Source organism: Scomber japonicus, chromosome 5 (genome assembly GCF_027409825.1).
Source record: "Scomber japonicus isolate fScoJap1 chromosome 5, fScoJap1.pri, whole genome shotgun sequence".
NCBI lineage: Eukaryota > Metazoa > Chordata > Actinopteri > Scombriformes > Scombridae > Scomber > Scomber japonicus.
In genome coordinates, this window is record NC_070582.1 from 16,598,470 (window position 1) to 16,618,901 (window position 20,432).

Here is a 20,432-nt window from a genome sequence, read left to right on the forward strand (position 1 = left end):
AAACTATGCATTTCCTTAACGTCAAACAGTTACCACTATCACTTTACAATGAGGAAACCTTTACTCTGAGTTTATAGTTTAAACCATTTAAGAAACCCTTTAGAAAGGGTTTTCTAAAACGTATAAAGATTTCTACATTTTCAATCAATGGCTTTATAACTATAACTTATATCTGCTACTTCACAAATACATTTTCAGTATTTGTGCGCTGGAGGCTTCAAGTTTTACAAGTTTAACACCAATGTAAGTTGTATACTGGGCCATGATTAACTTCCAAACTAGTTGTGACTACACGCTAAACTTTCCCCTTTTGAATGTGAAAACAGCCCCCTGATGAAAGAGGACCCACTCCCTATGTAGATATAAAATGCTCATTCTAATGAAAACAATTCTTATGTCCAGGTGATTACACACAAATTAAAACATAATTATGAATATTATATTCAATATCCACCAAGTCTGTTCTGTTAGATGCCACTAATTCTACACGCTGTACATATAGGACATCTTACCAATTTATTTTCATTTAATCTTTCCAATCAATGATGCATCTGAATATTTTATAAAGGAAAATATATGAGGAAGTACTGGACACAAAAGCATATAAATGCAGCTGGAGACCCTATTTCAACAGCAGAGGGTGTGTCAGAGAAGCTAAATGGCGTGGAAGCATTGGGACATGGTGTAAAATTTTGATTAGAAGTGAAAAGTTAGTGGTCAGACGCTTCCCCTTCACACCCTATCTTTCTGTTAGCAAGTGGTGCACATGCCCAAGCTGTCCTTCTGTGCAAAATGGATTTGTAGCTTCCTCAGTCCATATTGCACTCTGCCAACTTCCTACAATTTATTTCCCCATGGAACACAGTTTCCTTGATGTCTGCTATGTACAGGCTCCGGCATCAGCCAACACATTTATTCTCCACCCTGAATCAGGTCTGAGTTGTAATTTTGACACTAAATGTATTTTTTTTCTCTACTGCATTGAACATAGGGTACTCAAATATAACTTGTTTTCTTAGAGTGCGTTTACCTTTTAAACTTTATCTCTTGCGGTAAACTTCAGCCTACTTAAACACAGTGACACTCCCAATTTCAAGCTTAAACAGGCCAGCTGTTTGCATACCTCCTCTCACACACACACACACACACACACACACACATACACACATGCAAGGGAGAGCTGAATCACACTCACACAAACTGAGGAGGATCATTTAACTTCATTTCAGTTAAATCATTCATTAAATAGCTTTGAAAAATACTCACCTTCCTAGTTCTTCTCCAATTTCATAGAAATCATCCACATTTTGTTGCTTGAATACCGCCATGCCAGGTGTCTTCATTGACGGTTATCTCTTTGATATGTACCACCAAATCCAATCCGTCCTCTTGTCTGTCTATTTGTCTGTCTTCGTCTTTTTTTTTTCCTCCACAAATTCAATCCTGCTGATGCAAAGATGAGTTCCTGCAGATTTGTGACGAGAGTGATAAAAATGTTTACCACATGCCCCAGCTTGCTCTATAGCATTCCTTCTCTGAGATGTACTAACTTTCACTGTGGTGTTGTGAAAGCTTAAACGCTTTAATTTGACCAGCCAAGGAAATAAAAGAGCCCTTAATCTGCCTAAATTCTGGTTGGGGGTTTGTTACTTAATAAGTAGACTCATATAACTGAGCCAAGCTGGTAAGTGTAACAGAGTTTAGTGATTGTGATTATAACAGGATTACTAATAGAAGGAAAAGAGCATTTGGGTAATTAGGGCAGGGTATCTATTGTGAAACATTTTGTCTGGTAAAAAGACTGACACTGGCAGCAATATTTGTTTTTTTATATAAGGATTACTACTGCTATTATTAAGAATTTACAAATAAACTGTGAAGTATAGGAGTGAACACATGTATACACACACAAAAGTGAAGACAAAAAACTGCTCATAACAGCATAGACTGAGATACCACAAACTTCCTATCTGGTAAGCTCTATGTCAGACCTCAAGTGGCTCCTCAAACTGACTGTAAGTGTAACTTATGTCTTACCTTCAGTCAGAAGCAGAGCTGATGATCACTTGCATCTGTTTTCAAGTCCTCTACAGTTGGTCTGGTCTCCTCATGGCTGGGGCTCAGTCAAAAAGCGTCTCATTCAGCGTCTCTGTTGTTTTCTGTCACTTGCAGCAGCACCATCAGGCTTTTGTGTCTGCACAAGTCCCTCCCCCTGATGGCTCTATTATGAAACTGCACTATGAGAAAGGCAGGCTATCAATCAAGATGACTGACGTGTCTGGTGAAAGAGCATTTATGGAACTGATCTTTACTAAAGCAAGCTGCTTTTCCTGCTTCATCTACACAAAAGCAACAACACGCTCAGTCAGCCATGGTTTATTGAATTTCTCTTTTAACTGGCGGCCCATTACAAAAACACACAGTGGCTTACACTTGATTCTGTAATACATATGTTTTGCAATTTCTGTTGTCCAATGATAAACAAGATACCAAACAGATTTACATAAAAAGAGTGAAGTGCCCTATAATGCTCTGAAGTTGTCTTGTCACTACACTTGTGCAATACACCGCTGGGAAAAGCAACAAAAAAGGGAAAAAGGTGATATGTTTAAATGTAGCTTATTCAATGTGAAAAGGAAACTAACAAAAAATGCATGCTCACTTTCCTGGAAAGATGAGTTGTGTATTGAAATAAGAGAAAAAAATTAAAAACCTTCTACAGTGTGAGCTGTCTGACAATCTGAATGTGGACATTAGCAAACAACTTTTTATTTGAGAGGGTCAAGATTGAAAATGTTGATCTTTAGAGAGACCTGCTCTCGAAAGGAAAAATACATTTGATTTCAACCTCTATGAAATGGTCATTTTATCTCTCTCCATATACATTTGTGTCATCAAAACAAATATAATTCTGCCATTTGTTCAGATGTTCAGGTGCTCAAAAAAAAAGAAAAATCTGCAAAATGCTTTGGTGGACAATATTGTAACAGAGAAAATGTGATAATTTTTATAACTACTATAACAGCAATTAAACAGCTTAAAGTAAAATAAACATAAAAGAAAAGAAAAGTTATAACAAGCTGTAAACAATATACCAGCACATAAGAGAAGGGGCTAAGTCAGAAAAACTTGCTTGTTCCTTCTTGTAGATTCCCATTGAAACAACACAGTTTTAACATATTGATTAACCAAACTTAACAATGATTTCTTTAAGAGCAAATGTTGATGTGCAGAACACAACTTTAACACATTAGTTTGTTAATAGTATGAATTATTTAACATATTTAAGCAAAAATATGGTGGCAATGCTACTGTCATCTATAAGTACCTGTGATGTGACAGAAAGATGTAACAATCTCCTGAAAATTTCCATCATTGGTTATAAATCACAATTCTTTTGTCCATTCCACTGAAACGCTGCATAGTAAACTTTGGATTCAGACTGTGTGGAGGGTACCGATGAACTCGTGTAAACACTGGGGAGACAGATGTTATGCTGCCACTCTGAGGACAGGGAATGCAAATACATCAGCATTTTCATACAGGGCTCAGATAAACAGTCCCAGCATTATACTGTACAAATACAGAATATCTTGCAGAGCAGGTTGAAGTCAGGGGGAACTGAATCCTTTAAACACTTAACAAAACCCACATTACAGGAAAACAAGAACATTAAAAAGGAAACAAACATTACAATTTAAAAGCAGTACTCTCGGGCAGGGGCTTTTTGTTTCTTTATGGCAGGTTAATAAAAAACATACAATCTATAATATCTTTTTTGAAATAATCTGATCATCGGATACATTAATATGGTGTTTTGATGCCAATAAGGATCAAAATAAAAAAATGGTGGTTATAGACTTCTGTATGAATTTAAGTACAAATGTAGGTGCAAAAAAGTTTGAGCTTTACAAACACGCTCTTGGAAAAAAACTCTCAGTGGCACTTCGGTATAATGTAATATAACATTATAAATGGTGATACTATCTGCCAAATATGGACAAATAAAGCCAACTGAACTGACCAATGTTATTAGTTGATGGCTAAAATAAAAAATATATATTGATTCTACCTTTAATGGTAAATCTTTGTGTCTATTGGTTTTAATCACAGACAAACTGGAATAATATGTACATTTTAAAATGCTCAAATTCTCAGAAAACTAAAAGTTTCAGCATAAGTGATTCAAGTGCATCCATAGACACAGGGATCAAACACAAGAGATGTGTTGTTGAGTGGCAAATGCAGAAAATATATTTTTTTAAGTAAAATATTTTCTTTTAAGACGTAGATGAAGCCACAGCTTGGGGCAAGGAAAGTGAAAACTCTGCATCCTAATGGAGATGGGTGTAAAAAAAAGTACAATCAATCCTTCAACAGGCATAAAGTTGCCAATCCTCAAAAGATCACAGCCATGTTTTAAAAAATACTGATTTGGACTGCAAGTGTTAAACTTGCTATTGGAGGTTGAAGAGCCTATGGGCGAGCGTACTGTTGGTCATCACATAAAACAAGCATACAGCAAATAAGGCATTTACAAATAATAAAAGGCAGGAATACTGATAGGAAGCCCATTTGGCTGGTCATATTTTGTCCTTTGATGCTATTTAGCTCAGAATGTGTAGAAAGTTGAGTGGTCCAGCTCGGACACGGAGACCAACTCCAGCGATTCTTTACAAAGAACTCCCTTTAACAACTGCAATGCATCCCTGGTCTGCAGAGTCGACCTTTCTTTGTTTTCATACTTAAATGGCGTGGCCTGAAAATGTGACAAGCTTAAGCTCAGTTGTCCTCCTCATCATCGCTGACGAAGGTCCGTCCATCCTGAGATGTCTCCCTCTCCCTGAGGAAGGTCTGTCTGATTGCCTCCAGCTCAGTCAGCTCGAGACGGACTTTCTCCAGGTGGAAGGAGCGGCGGTTCTGGATTTGCCTCATGGGGAAGGGGTTCATGTCCACAAAAGCCATGTTCATCAGCTTCCTGGGGAAAAAAGGGTCAAGAAACAGTCCTTTAGAGTGTGGAATAATGTTCTCTTCATTCTGTGCTGTGTGATATACAAATTATTTAATTAATTCCTATTAAGACATTGAACATGTAACATTGCTGGCTTCATCACTAAGTGCACAAGTAGAGCCTAACAAGATGTTAATTACCGAAACTGAAAATATAAGGAGGGAGGCTGGTGGAGATATATTATTGTGACTGTATGAACATTTAGGCTGATAGACACATAAGCTGATCTAAAGAAACTGTTTAATAATGAAAAACTGGCTCCATCACAGTGATTCATGCTGTAGTTCATTAAACCAATTTGATGTAGGGGAGATGATGTCATATATGTGTTACAATTATCTGAAGTAGGGGTTTTAATCTCTCTGTGTTTCTGTTTATCCTTACTGCTTTAATTTAGACTTGTGCCAAGTTGAAAGTGTTAGTAGAGTACATGTGTACGATCTGTTGTCTTTAACTGTAGACTTGTTTTATGTTACTACTAACCAATATCTCTCCAAGTCATTTTCGTATATTTGTTATCATTTTAAAAGCTTCTTGGAATGACCACAGATCCTAATCTAACAGACTGGAAATCATCAGTTTGCTTGTAGGCGTCACCCACACAGTGATGAGATCTGATCAACTGTTTAATGATGATTATCCTTCTTACTAGAGCATCCTCCTCAGGAATGTTGTGCCTATACACACGGCTACAAATACCAAACAAAATTGCAGTTGTTTTACCTTGAATCCAGGATTGTGCGTGTGAAGCAACGAAGATACTTGAAGATGGCTGTGGAGTCCTGCAGCTTCAAAAACTCCTCCTCTTTGTACTTGAAGAGAGCCAGAGCGAAGCGAAATATGATCTGTGGAGAAAAAATATCAAAGCCATGAAATCTGTCTCATGACTCCTCCTGTGTGACCACAGATCATAACATCACGCCTCTGACACGCAAAGACTCTTCAGAAGACTTAAAAGCAGTATTTATTATAAATACAGGAATGTCTGCACAGAATATATATATATATATATATACATATATATATATATATATATATATATATATATATACACACATATACATACATAAATACATCTGCTATATTATTGCTATATTATTGGCTAAAAAAAGTTGTTTTGGCTGACATGCTAGCAAATTGCTTATTTACACATTCTGCAAACATGAGGCAACATTAGCATTTATTTATAGTCGTGGTTTTGTGGTGAATCTAGGTCCAATTTTGACACTTCTGTTGGTTGTTTTGGTCACCACTGACTCATCAGCTTGAACTTTGCTTTGTTTATGTGCTGTTTGGTACTGGGCAGGTAGTGGGTAGTGGGTAGTGTATTGTGGCCAATTTTGAGTGTCAAAAGGAAGTTGTTCTGCATACTAGAAGTGCGTTTTGGAGCGTTGACCTTATTAGTCCATTTTCACATCACACATAGTTATTGAATCCATTTAATTTCCCATAGCTACAGATTATCAATCTTCAAACACAAATGTTTGTTAAATAAAGTTGAATAAACAATGGGTTAATATGTCCAACTGATGAATTGACTTGTGGAACAAAAAACTTACCACAGATACCATCTTCTGTGTTGGGCAAATTTAAATTCACAGCCACATCTATGTCATTATCATTCAAAGGTCTTCTTATCTAACGTCTATGAGCTATAGAGCTCTGAACACTTGGAAACATCTGGCTATGGGAGATTAGAGGATATTAGCTTTACTCTCTGCTCAACCCCTTACCTTCGGACCTTCGTACAGAAAGGCATCCCAGATCTTAAAGAGGATGTCGCTCACCACGCTGTCCACAAACACCACCAGGAACCAGTTGAAGGTGATGAGGGAGAAGTCTACCTTGTACTGCTCAAAGTGGGCATGGAGCCGTGGTAGCTTCTCGCTCATCAGGTCCTTGAACACGCGCTGGTCAACCTACACAGAAACAACCATGAAAACATGGGATCAAATTCAGCAGAGATGGAAAAAGCATGCAGTTATGATTACTGCAATGCATTCCTGCTCTGGTAAGTCATGAGCAGCAATCACATGAACATGACATCACTGACACCAGAGATAAGCAGCAACATGTTCCTGTGTCTTCCAGTATAACCTTTGAGATTATTTACCTGAGAGCCAAGCAGTGTCTTGGTGTAATAGTCCCTTGGCATGAAAACCTCCACAATGGCAATGAGGCTCCAAAATGCGTCCTCTTGATCTAGGTAAAGCAAGGCAATCGCTACCAACCTGAGGAAATGACATGCAATAAAAATTTATGTTTACAATGCATGACAAGACTCTTGGTTGGAGTAAAACATCTGAAACCTTTCCAGTACCTGTTGAGTCCCTGGCAGTAGCCGATGTCTGGATTCCTCCAGGAAAAAGCCATGAGGACGTTCCTGAGTTTCTGGATGCCATCTGCACTGGGGGAGGAATAGTGCTTGTTGTTGGGCAAAGTACGCAGCAAGTCCAGCTCGATCTGCTTCGAGGCCGGGTTGAGCTTATCCCGGGCCACGTTTAGTAAGGTCTCATAATAATCGGGCGGCAAGTTGTCTCGGAACTTCTTGACATGGATGGCGACACACCAGCGCCACACCTGGGAGCGATGCTCGTGGGGAACACCGCAGCGCATCAGGGCTTTGAGTTCAGGGGAGCGTACCAGGTCTCTGTTCATAGTGCTGGCCAGAAAGTTCTCCCACTTGACTCCAACAGACACCTCCTGATCTGTCATGGATAGAGACTTCAGCTCCAAGGCTCTTACCTTGGCAATAAGCTTCTCTTCCTCTTCCTCCTCCTCAGGAACAGTCTTGAAGCCAAACACGTCATACTCACTAATGTTGAAAATCAGAGAGAAAATGCAGAAGAATTATCAATCAGTGATGTTCAACTCAGGAATTATTTGAATATTGGGGGGTGTCCACATTTGCTTAACCTTTCAATTCTGACTCAGTTAGGGATTTCCTTCATTTTCTAACGATACATTGTCATGAGCTTCAAAGCTTGCCTGAGCTTGCACAGAAGTCAAAGGAATATCACTAGCAAACAGCAGAGATAGTTTTTCCAGTCAAGAGAAATTAAATTGCAGCTGATAAAAGTACAACAGGGCTTATGACAACAGTGCATTAAACAGTGTCTTTAATTTACTTTCTGTATTTTCTTTTAACTATTTTTTGATAGTTATAAAGTGCTTGATATTTCTACTTCATTATGATGTGACATCATCTACCTTTGGGCATTTATTTGTAAAACTGTGAACAAACAGCATCTAGGCGCTTTTACAGCTTTACAGTAGAAAAATCTAAAATGTTAGAGCTCATTTTTTAAACTCTATACTTTTAACATCAGCTCTCTTGACAAATTAAAGATACTTTTCAATACGGACAACATTTAAAAGGATGTATTCACAAAGGATTTTCACATTGTCTGTACCTGACAGTGTTGGGTTTGAAGATAAGGTGTTCTTGCTGTTCAGGGCTCTCTGCCTGCAGTGCATCCTCCAATAATCTGGAAATGAGTTCACTGGCAGGGTTCTGCACTGAGGAGGAACACACTGGGCTCTTCACCTCTTGAAGGAGCACCAGGTACTTGCTCTCCACTTGACACAACTTGGCCTCCAGGGCCGTATACTGCAGCAAAGATGAGAAGAGAAGTTAAGCATTATATTATATTTATATTACTATTATTATACTCGCTGCCAAAACTGTTTGTTTTTTCCTACTTGGTGTTTTTAGATTTAGGTCAATAAGGTTGATACTGGACTTCCCCTGAAAAGCTCTTCAGACTTCCTGTTTTCTTTTAATGGAGTAATGCTAACAAACAGAAGATGGTACCTTTGCTTCCAAAGCCTTTTCTCTACTCTCTGCATTTCTGCGTAACACTGTCAGCTCCAGGATCTCTTTGTTCAGGAATCTGTTTTGAGATTTGTAACCTTGAAGACTGTCCTGAAAGTGAAGAGACATGCAGTGTGTATAGTTAATCAGATTGAGAATTTAACCAGAGAATGAAAAATTAAAAAAACAAAACATTAAAACATTAAATTCAACAAGACAATATGAGCTTTTCCACTAGTTATACTATTACACTCAAAGTCCTCCTCAGAGTGTTTACAGTTCTCTAAACCTGCTGATGTGTCACTTTTATCAACTATAAACTAGTTTAAGTGTTTCTATCTTTACCTTGAGGATGTCCAGTTCCTGCTGCTCTTTGATGGCAGGTGGTGAACCAGAGTCATTTGGGTTGCTGCTTTGATTGGCGTCCTGCGAAAGCTTTATGATGACTTCATCTTTGGCCTGGATGGTCTCCATCAACATGCCCAGCTGGTCGTTAATTTCCCCCACCTTAATTTTCAGCCCCTTTAGCTCTTGTTGCAAGCTCTCCTTCTCCAAGGCGAGACGCTCCATGTGGCCACAGAGGGACTGGATTTGTTCATCTTTGTCAAGCAGATGTGCTTCCAACTGAGTGACCTCTTCTTGGGTTACTACAGGAGCCTGGGTATGGTCTGAGTCTGCAGATGAATCTGGAGCTGGACGGCGCACCGGCTGCCTGTCACACTGGGAGGTTCTTAAAGTCTGCTGCAGAAGTCTCACCAGCTCCTGGTTAAGGAGAGAGATTGTATTTGGTCAACACAACATCTGGCAAGGGATCATGCTTTAAAATGAAGTTCATAAAAAAACAGAAGTGTCAAATTCACCCATGACATGAATTCAGAAATTCATGCGTTATGTAAGATTTTAAAATGTTTTTCCAGCTGCATATTCAATTTGCTAAATTTTTACTTGCTTAAACGCTAATCATTTAAACTAAAAAAAAAAAGCTCTACAACTATAGACTGCATTTTAATCATGTCTCAACGTTTCTTACACTTGACCCTGCTGGGTGCAAACAGAGGCATTGCAAGTTTAGAACAAAGTACATTTTGGAGTGTAAATGACACAAGCTTCAACTAGTTATTAACTTGCATAATAATATGTGATACCACAATTGTATTTTCTATGACTTATAACCACAAACTAGCGACATAGACAATTTCAGAAATATTGTACGTGACTAGAAAAAAAGAGAAGCCACAATTTTGTAGCTTTTTACTTAATAAAACCAAACTAATTAATTTATTACATTTCAAAAATCACAAACTCTATCAGTGTACACTGATCAGGCTTTGCTGCAGTGCTTTACAGCAGAAGTGGGCCACCTCAGCTGAAACACACAAAAAAATCCCCCAGCCAACAAAATTACAAGTGAAACACACTTCCATAAAATTATGACAGTACAACATCATCTTAGGGACTATTTTACACAAAAAAGATGGATGTTTTGGCCAACGATTACTAACTAAATAATGAAATGATGAGACCAGATGCATGAGGATCTGGATGATTTAACTACTGAACAATTTCCGGGGGGAAACCCTGCTAGTTTTTGACAGCGGACACAGTGATGCTGACCTAGAAACATTAAATCACAGCCACCACTACACCCAGAGACGCCTTTAACTAATTTAAGAATATGAACTCCAATGATAAAGTTGATCATAGTTGTGTAAATCATTATGCATGTATGAATATGAAAATGAAAGCCAATGTGAAAATACTTGGCTTACACGTTTGCACAGATGTGTGTCTGGCATATGCAATCAAGAACACTCACATGCACCCGGTTGTATAAGTACAGTTACAGGGAACTGTGACATAAAATTGAAAGATAAAGCTTTCAATTGCACCTGTTTTCTAACACAGGCAGGAAATGCTAAAACCCATCCACAATCTTGTGGATTATATCGAGTGACCCTGACACTGTCTTTCAAATCTCAAATGGAATTGTCCAGACTGTTAGTGCTGCTAAGTAAAATGTGCAGTAAAATATGTTTTACAATTTGGCAAAAATTGCTTATAAGCATATTGTATATTGGGTGCTCTTACCTTTTTAATTAGGCATAATGGGACTAACTAACTAACTAACCCTAACCCCACATTACTTGGAAGACATAAATCAATAGTATTATAAATAGTAATAGAAAGCAACATTTGGACTCTTAAACTGGCAAGAATAAAGCAATATTTCCGAACAGCAGAGTAACTCAGAGAGGGCAAGCTGACTCATTTCCTCAGTGACGAATTTATTCATCCCTCCATCCATCTATCCATTTTCTTTACTGCTTATCCTCTAAAGGGTTGCAGGGTAGCTGGAGTCAATCTCAGCTGACAGTGGGAGCTGGACTACCCAGAAAAAATCCACACAGGTACAGCGAGAACAGTGAAACTGAACACCACTGGTCCCTCTGGCTGTGACAGTTTAAGTTTGAAAGAGCAGTCAAGCACCTCACAGCAGATGTATATATATTAAATATTTATCTGGCTAGTTTTGCAGCCAAGAACAGAAGAGTAATGGGAGGCGATGACACCGGGGATTGTGTCTGGAGAACTGCTTCTCGGTAGCATGACTAATCATCTGTTGTCTTCCTGTATTAGTGAGATCATCAGAATTACTCCAAACAGCTCAGCTGGATGTCACAACCTCAGGCTTAACTTAAATGACGGTAAAAGCACCCCAGCCAGTCTGGTATTCCCACTAATTTGGATAATTCTGACATCATGAATATTGCCTATCAAGATAAATACAAATGGAGAGGGTGAATAGTATTACCATCCTCTGGTTTGAATTAAGTTGGTTTAACTCACCTACAATAAAACCAAGGCATCACAATTCAGTGATCCGTGTTTGGTGTCGGTTCAGCCCACCTACCTTCTGGCTGGCTAGCTCCTCTCTGAGTTTGGTCTGTTCCTGCTGCATGCGGTTCAGTTCTTCCTGCTGGGTCTGAAGGCGAAGCTGCATCTCTAGAGGTTTGCTGCCATTGCACTCGACTGGCGAGCTCTCGGTGCTGCGTGTCTCAGCGGTGCGCCCAAACCTCCCAGTGCCGATCATGTCTCGAAGCAAAGGCCTCTTAGGCCGCGATGGATTGCGCACAAAGTCAAAAGTAAATGATGATCCAAAGGAATCTGTGAGAGAGGAGAGTTTCATCACCATTTTCATTTGCCTGCGACTTCTACTTAGAGGTTCAAATTGTACAGATGGGTAAAAGACTACAAATAAGAAAGAAAAGAAAATGATTGCCTATTTTTCATTGTTATAGCAAATGAGGGATGAATTAATAAAACATATATCTATATAAAAAGCTGAGTGTGAGTACCAAGCCCTGGCCAGAGGGCAGGGGGTGAACGTACTTCTGTGAGTGTCTGGATGATGTTTCTGTTCGGGGAAGTCCTTGGGCGGGGCATCCACCAGCTCCCACTCCTCTGCACTGCTGTTGCCGGTGTAAAACACACTGCGCCTGCCCTCAGCTCCGCGGCCTTGTCGCAGATAAGACATGGAGTTCCTGAAAGAACAGAAACCAGACGGGAGAGTGAGTAAGACCAGTGCTATGCTGGGAACAAAGTGGCTGCTACTATGTAGAAGCTGTTCAAATCCACAGAGAACAAGGACAATCTGCAGTGAAGCCTGTAAATGTTTTTTTCTTACTTTGTAAATGATAACATTAGCACAAACTGCCTTTGTTGAGGTTTTCAAACACTAACCCTAACCTACTTTCAAAATACCTTGGACCACAGAACAGCAGCTACATAAAAAGCAAGACTACAGTACACCTCTACAAACTCATTTCAAGTAATCATCAAAAATAACATCCTTATTAAGGCATTCTTGAATATAAGTGAAAAGACTTGTAGCTGACTACAATTCTATTTTATGACACGTTTTTCACACCTCTGAATGTGAGATATCTGCAAACACATGACAGTTTTGCTTAGCAGCTCGTCTGCCGGCCTCACACCTCAACAACATGTTGCAGCTAAGTTCTTTCAATCGTCTGTGTCCATCTACCACAGCAGACATGCTCTAACTGTAATCATGCATATTCTTGCTTCATGAGTGTAACTACAACCCACATCTTTTAACACGATGGTTCTGGTGTTACATTCTTGAGCTTTAACTGCTTCTGCTCTGATCATGAGCTACAAGCTGCAGGATTAATAAACATACAGATTTAGACACAAAACTACTGCATACAGTTAGCCAATCTTTATGCCCCTATTTGGATCATCTGGAGTAAAAACTAGCAGCAAACAAGTAGTATCAGTGTATATTATATTTGTTTATTTAAAATATTGGAAGCTAAATCATAATGAAATGTACAAGAGACTCGTGATAAAGAGCAGACAACACATCAGCTTTTTAACTTCACACTCTGGATCCATCGCTGTGCAAATTCCTATCCACGTGACACATTTTCTGCATTTCAGAGCGCTGGATCATTTGAATAGAATGTGTTGTATGTCCCAGAAGGGGAACTGACGATGGCTGCATAAGGCCACAGCAAGTGAACTATGGATGTAACCATTTCCTCTGCCGCAGTCAACCTCAGGAAGAACCAAGGAGGTGTTTTCTTCCTCAGTGCAGCTCTACTGGTGCACATACAGTAGCGGATAAACTAGCTTTGACTGTTTATCAAGAGCTGAAAACAAAGACACAGAGTTTAAGGTCTCACCTGAGTTCTGTACCAATGTTTTTGAGGGAGAAGTTGAGAGGGTTTGTGGATGCACCAGAAGGCCCTCTAGCTGACTGGATCCCCACCATTCCTCCACCATCTGTGTCTGTCTCCATGGCAAAGTCGCTGCGTACCTTCTCCATGCTATCACTGAGCTTTTCAAAGACAAAGGAATCTGAAATTGAACAGAGACCATTAGATTAACATTCTAACAATAAAGCATTACATGTATCACTGCTGCTGCTTCTCAAGGACAAAATAAGTCTATTGTTTGTTGAGGAACTGTATAATGAGCCTAAATGAATTCCAGAGTAAAAGGAAGTAATAACACATACAGTGACAGTGATCAAACTTCTTTAGTACCAATAAAACCTTTGAACTCTTAGTATTGACATTTTCACTCTAAATAAGACTAAGAGCCAACAGTGTGGGTGCTCTGTGAGGCTGAAAGGTCAGTGCATCAAAATAATTACAATATATCCTCTGGGAATCATGAATATGTGCACCAAATTTCACAGCAATCCTTCCAATAGTTGCTAAGATATTGCAAATAAAATCTAGATGAAAAGTTAGAGGATAAAATCAGCTAGATACATCATCTGAGAACCATTAGATATCTGTATCAAATGTTCCATCCGGTGGACTTTCACCTGCTGGTGCTGCTGGAAGAAAAGTCAATAGATCACCAAAGTCTGTAGGAGTCATTGTCTGAGGGCCATGAATGGCTGGAAATAATTTCATGGCAATCCATCCACAAGTTGTTGAGATATATTAGTCTGAACCAAAGTGGTGGACCAACCAGTTTGAATATGCTGTATCCTTAAACTTGTATAGTCAGCAGCAATTACAAGATACTCCAGCACCTTGTTTGCACGATTAAGTAAGGCTTACCTTAATCTTTCTATAGCCATCTAAAAGGAGCAGCATGAAACATTTAACGTCCTCCTCGCAGTCATAGGTAAGATTCCAGTTAAGCAGACTTTACTGAAAAACTAGTCTGACCTCGTAAGTGTTTCCTGTACCTGCGCATTTCATCACAGCTCACTGACAAAAAGGTCATGGACTTTTGAGACTGAAATAGTTATGAAAGACATGTAGAAAAAAAAAAAACATCAAAGTGTGTCAAACCACTTTTTTATTCTTTAACTTTGCTTTTGAAACAACTACTACTGAGTTTTCCAGTGTGGAGCTGCCTAATGCTGATATTAGTCAGGCATACTGATACGCCAGTATTGATATTTTTTCACAGCATGATTATGTGTGCTTTCAGGAAACATTTCCAAACAAGAACATCTAAAGAATGAAAAACTGAAGTTGTGTGTATATGATGACAGGAACAGGAAGAGGCATTACACACTTCATTACACTTAGCTGGCACGGTCAAAACAAGGTGGAGAATTAGTGGCATTTAAGCAGCAATGAAACTAACAAATTCACAGCTTAAAGAGATGGTTCGGTGTAATTTTGACCTAGCATCATATGCACCATTACATCTATCTAAACACCCCCTCAGCCCTTTTTTAAAATTCGATCGCAAATTGGTGGAGTTAGAGCCATCAGCCGAATTGCTTAGTACAGGCGCTAATGGATCCAAAAGTGTATCTTGTAAATTACCCCACTAATAATGCCTGGATTGTTATCACACTCCTACAGTAGTAGAAATAAAATAAAACACACCCCAGATAAAGTAGATCCTATTTAACCAATGCTGGACATATATCTGCCTACACACTGTTTGTGAAGGAACTTGTGCAACTAAATCATTGTGAACAGTGTGTGTGTGTGTGTGCAGCTCTTGTGCAAACATTAATCAATCAGATACATGTGTTTACTTTATGAGCTGTGCATGGATGTGATCAAAATGAACGTTCACACTGCATACTGCATTTGTGTGCATGTGTGTGTACCTGCCTACCATTGTCTTTGCCTACGAGGCCAGCATGAGGGTAAGCCAGGGTCGGGGAGCTCCAGCTGTCTCTCTGTCCGGAGCCTCGTGTGTTGCTGTACTCCCATCGTTTCTGCTGCAACTGCTGGAGCCAGAAATGCATCACCTGCCTGCTGGGGGCCTACACACACACACACACACACACACACACACACACACACACACACACACACACACACACAGTTACTCAATAGGGTGGATAAACATTAAAATGCCTGACTTTCAAAATACTGATGAAAGTAATCTTAAGTGGGAAATGATCATGCTGTAGAGGTCAAAGGTTAAGACTACTCTAGTCTAATACTAATGGAATGAAACCTAGATAAGTGAAGTAACAGCTGTGGTATTACATAAAACATATTGTTACTGTCTGAAGGCACTTTAAATAGCAGGTTACTATTAAGATCAGTCATGTGAAAAAGCGCAGACACTAGTTTCAGTCTCAGTTCCAGCCTCCGGCCAGGCAAGCTGTTTGGTATTAACCATTCACACCATCTGTTGAAGATGATGCAGGCTTCAGTAGGCAGCCAGGCTGAGTGAAACCAGGGGCATCTCAACTCAGGGTCATAATCATATGACAGCACAGAAGACCAAAGACACATGTCACATGAGGATGGGTGAGCTCATATGCATATAAACCAGAGCTTAAAATGATCTCTCAACATAAACAGTGTATGGGGCTGACACTGTGTTTTTGGGGGCAATCAGCTGACTCATGTGTTGATTAAGCTTGTGTAAAGTAAACATGAGCTACATGACTTAGACTTTTAACCAGCTTTACTTAAAGTCCCCCTTCCACTCAAAAATGTGGTTTTCTTTGAGCTTCACTGTGCAGAATGATGTACATGAAGAGTTTGACACCTTATTAATATGCGTTTCTCTGAGCTCACTGAATATCTGATTTTAAACCTAGAAGCAGGATTTGTGACATAGTTTGGAGCCAATCCTGGTTTAATATTTAACTTGTGTACAGGAAGTTTGATGTGGAAACTGGAAGCCTCCAGACAGTGCACTTACAGTAAAGTAGTAGTCATCTTGTGTGAAAAATATTTGCATATTCACAGACTCTGGATTTTTTTTTTCCAATGAGAGAGAAGCGCAGATTTTAACCATGATTTTAACATGATAAGTGAACTTTTCTTTGTGTGTGTGTGGAAAAAACCTATCAGACACAGACACAGGCTACATCTTTAAACAAGCCTGGTGGGAGATCTTTAAAAGTGAGTGTGTCAAAACAGACCCCTGTCAGCAGAAACAGCTGTTTGCATGCCTGGCAAAAAAAAATCAAAGCTCGGAATAAATCTGTCCAGTGATGGGTGTGTCTACTTTTCCACAATGAGAAAGGAAGTAGCAAATGACAGCAAAACAGTGACACACACACACATGCTGAAAAGTTTACCTTCAGGAGGAACTCTTTCCCGGCAGTGCGGATCTCAAACTGACCCTCTTCTCCTTCCACATCGTAGCTGAAGCACGCATCGCCTATTTCGATGTGACCCAGTGGCAAGGCATCTTGGGGAGTCTTGAAGTAATACAAATAACATTTCCTTGGGTCATACACAAACCACCGTGTCTTGTACCCCCTCAGAGGCCCTTTGCCGGACAGTTTGTTTAAGTAGCCGCAAAGCTTGGAGGCCTGCTCCTTCGCGCCCTCGGTGTCGGCCACGTCCACCGACCTGGAGGCCACAACCCGGGACGCTGTGCAGGAGTTTGTGTCACTGCCATCCTCCTCTTCGTGCATCTTTCCTCGAAGTTTCCTCTTCGTGCAGCGCACAGCGGATGCCCACTCCTGTTTCCATCCGCATGACTGCCTGTCTGTGGCGCAGTGGCGTATGGGAGATGTAGTCTGTTTTAAGCGGTGTGTGTGGGGCACGAGCGCCACTGGGTGGTGGTGTTTGACAATAGGAGCAACCTGTAGCCTCATTTTTAAACATTTTTTGTTTTTTTATTAGTTAACATATATATACAAATGATACAGATTATACACATAGACAACATGAAATGTGTTGGAGATGCAAAAAACCCTTTAGGGGGCTTATTCAAGACACTCTCCAGTGAGAGTTAAATTAATCAAAGGAAAACAGAAACAGAAAACTAAGATTGTTAAAAGGAAGGTCAAAAGAGTGATTAAGTTTTCACTAGAGATAGCCTACAGATATATTTACATGTATGCTGTACAGTTGCACAAAGAAAACTTAAATTAGGATATGTGGATTGTTAACAAAGATAATCCATAAGGATAATATTGCAATGATAAAAACAAACCTTTTACAGCTTTCTCAAAATGTGCAGGTGCTAAATTAAAAAGTTGATACTCTATACTTCTACATGAATGATAAAGAAGCAACAAGCCTGCTGCAACCAATGACAAACACATCTATGGTAGGTAGAAATACAAAGCCAAAAAGTAGAATAGTTCCTAGTCACTACCAGAAGAGGGAGAAAAAAGTCCCTCACTCCAGCCTCAATTTGCATATTGTATAAAACGTTAATATACAAATTACAGTTTCCCCCCTACTAATACAATCTTTCCACAACGCCTTCAAAATGAGTGTCAGAGTGGCCCAGAGATCCACCAAGACCCCAATACACTGGTATTTTTAAAAAGCTCTAAAGAAAACAAATACAGAAACTTTAGTCACTTTTAGGAACAAATTGATCGACAAAGTCGTGATAAATTGGAATGACAGAATAAAGCAGCTGTGATATCATGACTAAAAAGTAGGCTATACCTCTCTGGGGTACAGTGAGTAGGATTACGGTAAACACTGGCAGGAAGCACAGGTACAGAGAGAAAGGTATGACATGCAAGAAGGGTTCACAGCCCGGTCAAACAAAAGGGGCAGTGTGGTTGTAAGCCACAAGAATCCCCAGTATTTTACTTTTAACTACATTTATTAACATATTTGTTAAAATTAAAAAATGTGACCTTTTCAAGAACTCTGAAAAAAAAGCTCTGTTTCATCTCACTGGGTTTGTTTACATGCACACCAGTATGCTTGTTAGAAGTTCATGGTGTATCCTGGTTATGTGCTTTACATGTAATCATCATATCCTGGATTCAGACACCTGGATATGTTATCTGGAGTACTCCAACAGAAACCAGTGGCATGTAAACAGCTTGTCCCAGTTTCTGAACATTCTGTGTTGGTAGAGAAATGAGTGGCTGAGATGTTGAGGATGTTGAGGATGTTGAGGATGTTGAGGCCGAGATGTTGACGTTGACAAGTGATGTGAAAAACCAGGTTTCTTATGTACCATGTAGATGTCATATCCCAAATAAGATCAGAACCAGGATACTAATGTGAACGTAAACAGATTCACTGACACATTAGATTGTTTTTGAGAATGTTATTATAGTGTTGAGAAAATCAACTGGTCTGATAGCATGAACATTCCCCAAATTTAGTACCAAGTACAATGTAAACATCTTAATTATCAAGTAAGAGTAGAAATATTGCCAAAAGAAGAAGAACAGCATCTAAAAATGTACTTACATACATTTCTTAGGTACATGTTGTTAGGTACTATTAACTGATTGAGACATCTTTTACATTTCCAGTCTATTGTATGTGATGTTGAAATGTACATAAGTATTTTATTAATCACTTCAACATTTTTTTTTTGAAACATACAGAATATGTATGTCTGTGTATGTCAAGTGTGAATTCACTATTGCACTTTTGTATTAAACATGCTTTGTCTTCAGTTGAAATGAATAAACATTTAAATGACAAAAAAGGGAGATTATGGTGAGGCTGCTTGTGGTAGACTGAGGTTTGAGGGATAGTCTGAAGAATGGTGAAGTGGTTCTACTGTGATGATATTTTACAAATGTCAACTGACTTGTGACCTTTTAAGCCCCACATCCCCCTCATAGTCTTACTGTCTGATAGTGTTACTGTCTGATAACTCAAATGTGCTGCCTTTTTTTATCTCAAAGTTACTGTAGGTGCATACAGTAGGAACCCAATCAATGATAACATTTGACCCCAAAGCCTTTCCACACCCCCAGGGGAGCAAATAATGACTCATACAGACATGTAAAAGTGACTGTTGAGATGATGTTGAAATTTCAGGTCATAGCACTGAAGCAATACTTACTTCGTCATATGGAATACAAGATTTATATGGTACTAAAATAAACAGTGTACATATAGCACCACACTGATCACATTTACCAGGGCTGTTTGATCGGTTACTTAATGTGAACAGTAATTGTGAACAGTAGCAGCATGCGCTCTGAGATCAAAGATGGAGGAATGTTAACATTGGGGAGTGCAGTAATCCTGTCACATCCCGCTCAGAGTGACAAAGACTTTTTCGAGTTATTGCCTCTCCCCCACTGGTAGTTCCTATTGTTCACCACGGAGCAGAAACCGATGGAGGTGATTCATGACAACCGTCTGAGCCATGGGGGGAATGAGTTATTATCTATGGCATGACTGTAAAACAAGACTAGGAAATATTTGTTTTTTTTCAATGTTGTTTGTCCCCCCTAAAATCTCTGCAAATCTAATGGATATTCACAAACATTTCCATTCTTTCACACATTTGGTCCCACCTCATCTGAAATAATTGTGTTAGTAGGTGCTGACGTAAATGATCCCCCCGTTACTACAGTAATCAAACAGTCTGTGGGTAAAACATCTCTTCTTGTAAGCCAATGCTCTCGTGTGCACACAAACCACAGTTTCTGTGTAGCTTACTTTCCGTTTCTCTTCAGGAAGCTCGTGCTTTGTTTGGCAGCCTTTAGCCCATCTTTTTCATGCAAATGAGAGAGGCAGAGCCGTTGCTGAGAAGCATTGCTTTCCAAGCCGGTGGAAAAATGTATGTAATTGTAAATGTCATCTGCCTATATCTCACATATAGGGTCACACTCCCTCAGAATAACTTCAGTAGGTGGTGGCAGAGTGTTCAGAAGCTGAGAGAAGCATTTTAATGTTTGTTGAA

The 20,432-nt window shown here is 39.4% G+C and overlaps 2 protein-coding genes across 5 annotated transcripts in view; both read right to left on the reverse strand.

The window, feature by feature from the left end:
• dapk2b (death-associated protein kinase 2b) overlaps positions 1 to 2,177 on the reverse strand; it is a 14,398-nt gene extending 12,221 nt beyond the window's left edge. The window contains exons 1-2 of one of the 2 annotated variants that reach the window (XM_053319076.1): positions 2,038 to 2,171; positions 1,267 to 1,465 (exon numbers count right to left, since the gene is read on the reverse strand). In XM_053319076.1, the coding sequence (XP_053175051.1) occupies positions 1,267 to 1,343 (77 nt within the window). In that variant the 5' untranslated portion in view covers positions 1,344 to 1,465; positions 2,038 to 2,171. Of the gene's footprint in view, positions 1 to 1,266; positions 1,466 to 2,037 lie in introns of both variants that reach the window. The other variant, XM_053319077.1, reaches the window with a different exon arrangement.
• On the reverse strand, positions 2,117 to 17,250 carry tbc1d2b (TBC1 domain family, member 2B). 3 transcript variants are annotated; one of them, XR_008321413.1, is made up of 14 exons: positions 16,879 to 17,250; positions 15,450 to 15,600; positions 13,535 to 13,709; positions 12,216 to 12,367; positions 11,737 to 11,990; positions 9,171 to 9,587; positions 8,826 to 8,936; positions 8,425 to 8,621; positions 7,332 to 7,826; positions 7,125 to 7,242; positions 6,745 to 6,930; positions 5,735 to 5,856; positions 3,329 to 4,978; positions 2,117 to 2,237 (listed from the first exon to the last, which is right to left on the reverse strand). XR_008321413.1 is itself a non-coding variant. In XM_053319065.1 (13 exons), the coding sequence occupies exons 1-13, from the start codon at positions 17,218 to 17,220 to the stop codon at positions 4,783 to 4,785; spliced, it is 2,916 nt and encodes a 971-aa protein (XP_053175040.1). In that variant the 5' UTR covers positions 17,221 to 17,250; the 3' UTR covers positions 2,362 to 4,782. The 3 variants fall into 3 exon arrangements, 2 of the variants coding, with proteins under 2 accessions (XP_053175040.1, XP_053175041.1); XM_053319065.1 differs by lacking the exon at positions 2,117 to 2,237 and having other exon boundaries at positions 2,362 to 4,978; XM_053319066.1 differs by lacking the exons at positions 2,117 to 2,237; positions 15,450 to 15,600; positions 16,879 to 17,250 and adding an exon at positions 14,426 to 14,527 and having other exon boundaries at positions 2,362 to 4,978.
• Positions 17,251 to 20,432: the final 3,182 nt, after the last annotated feature.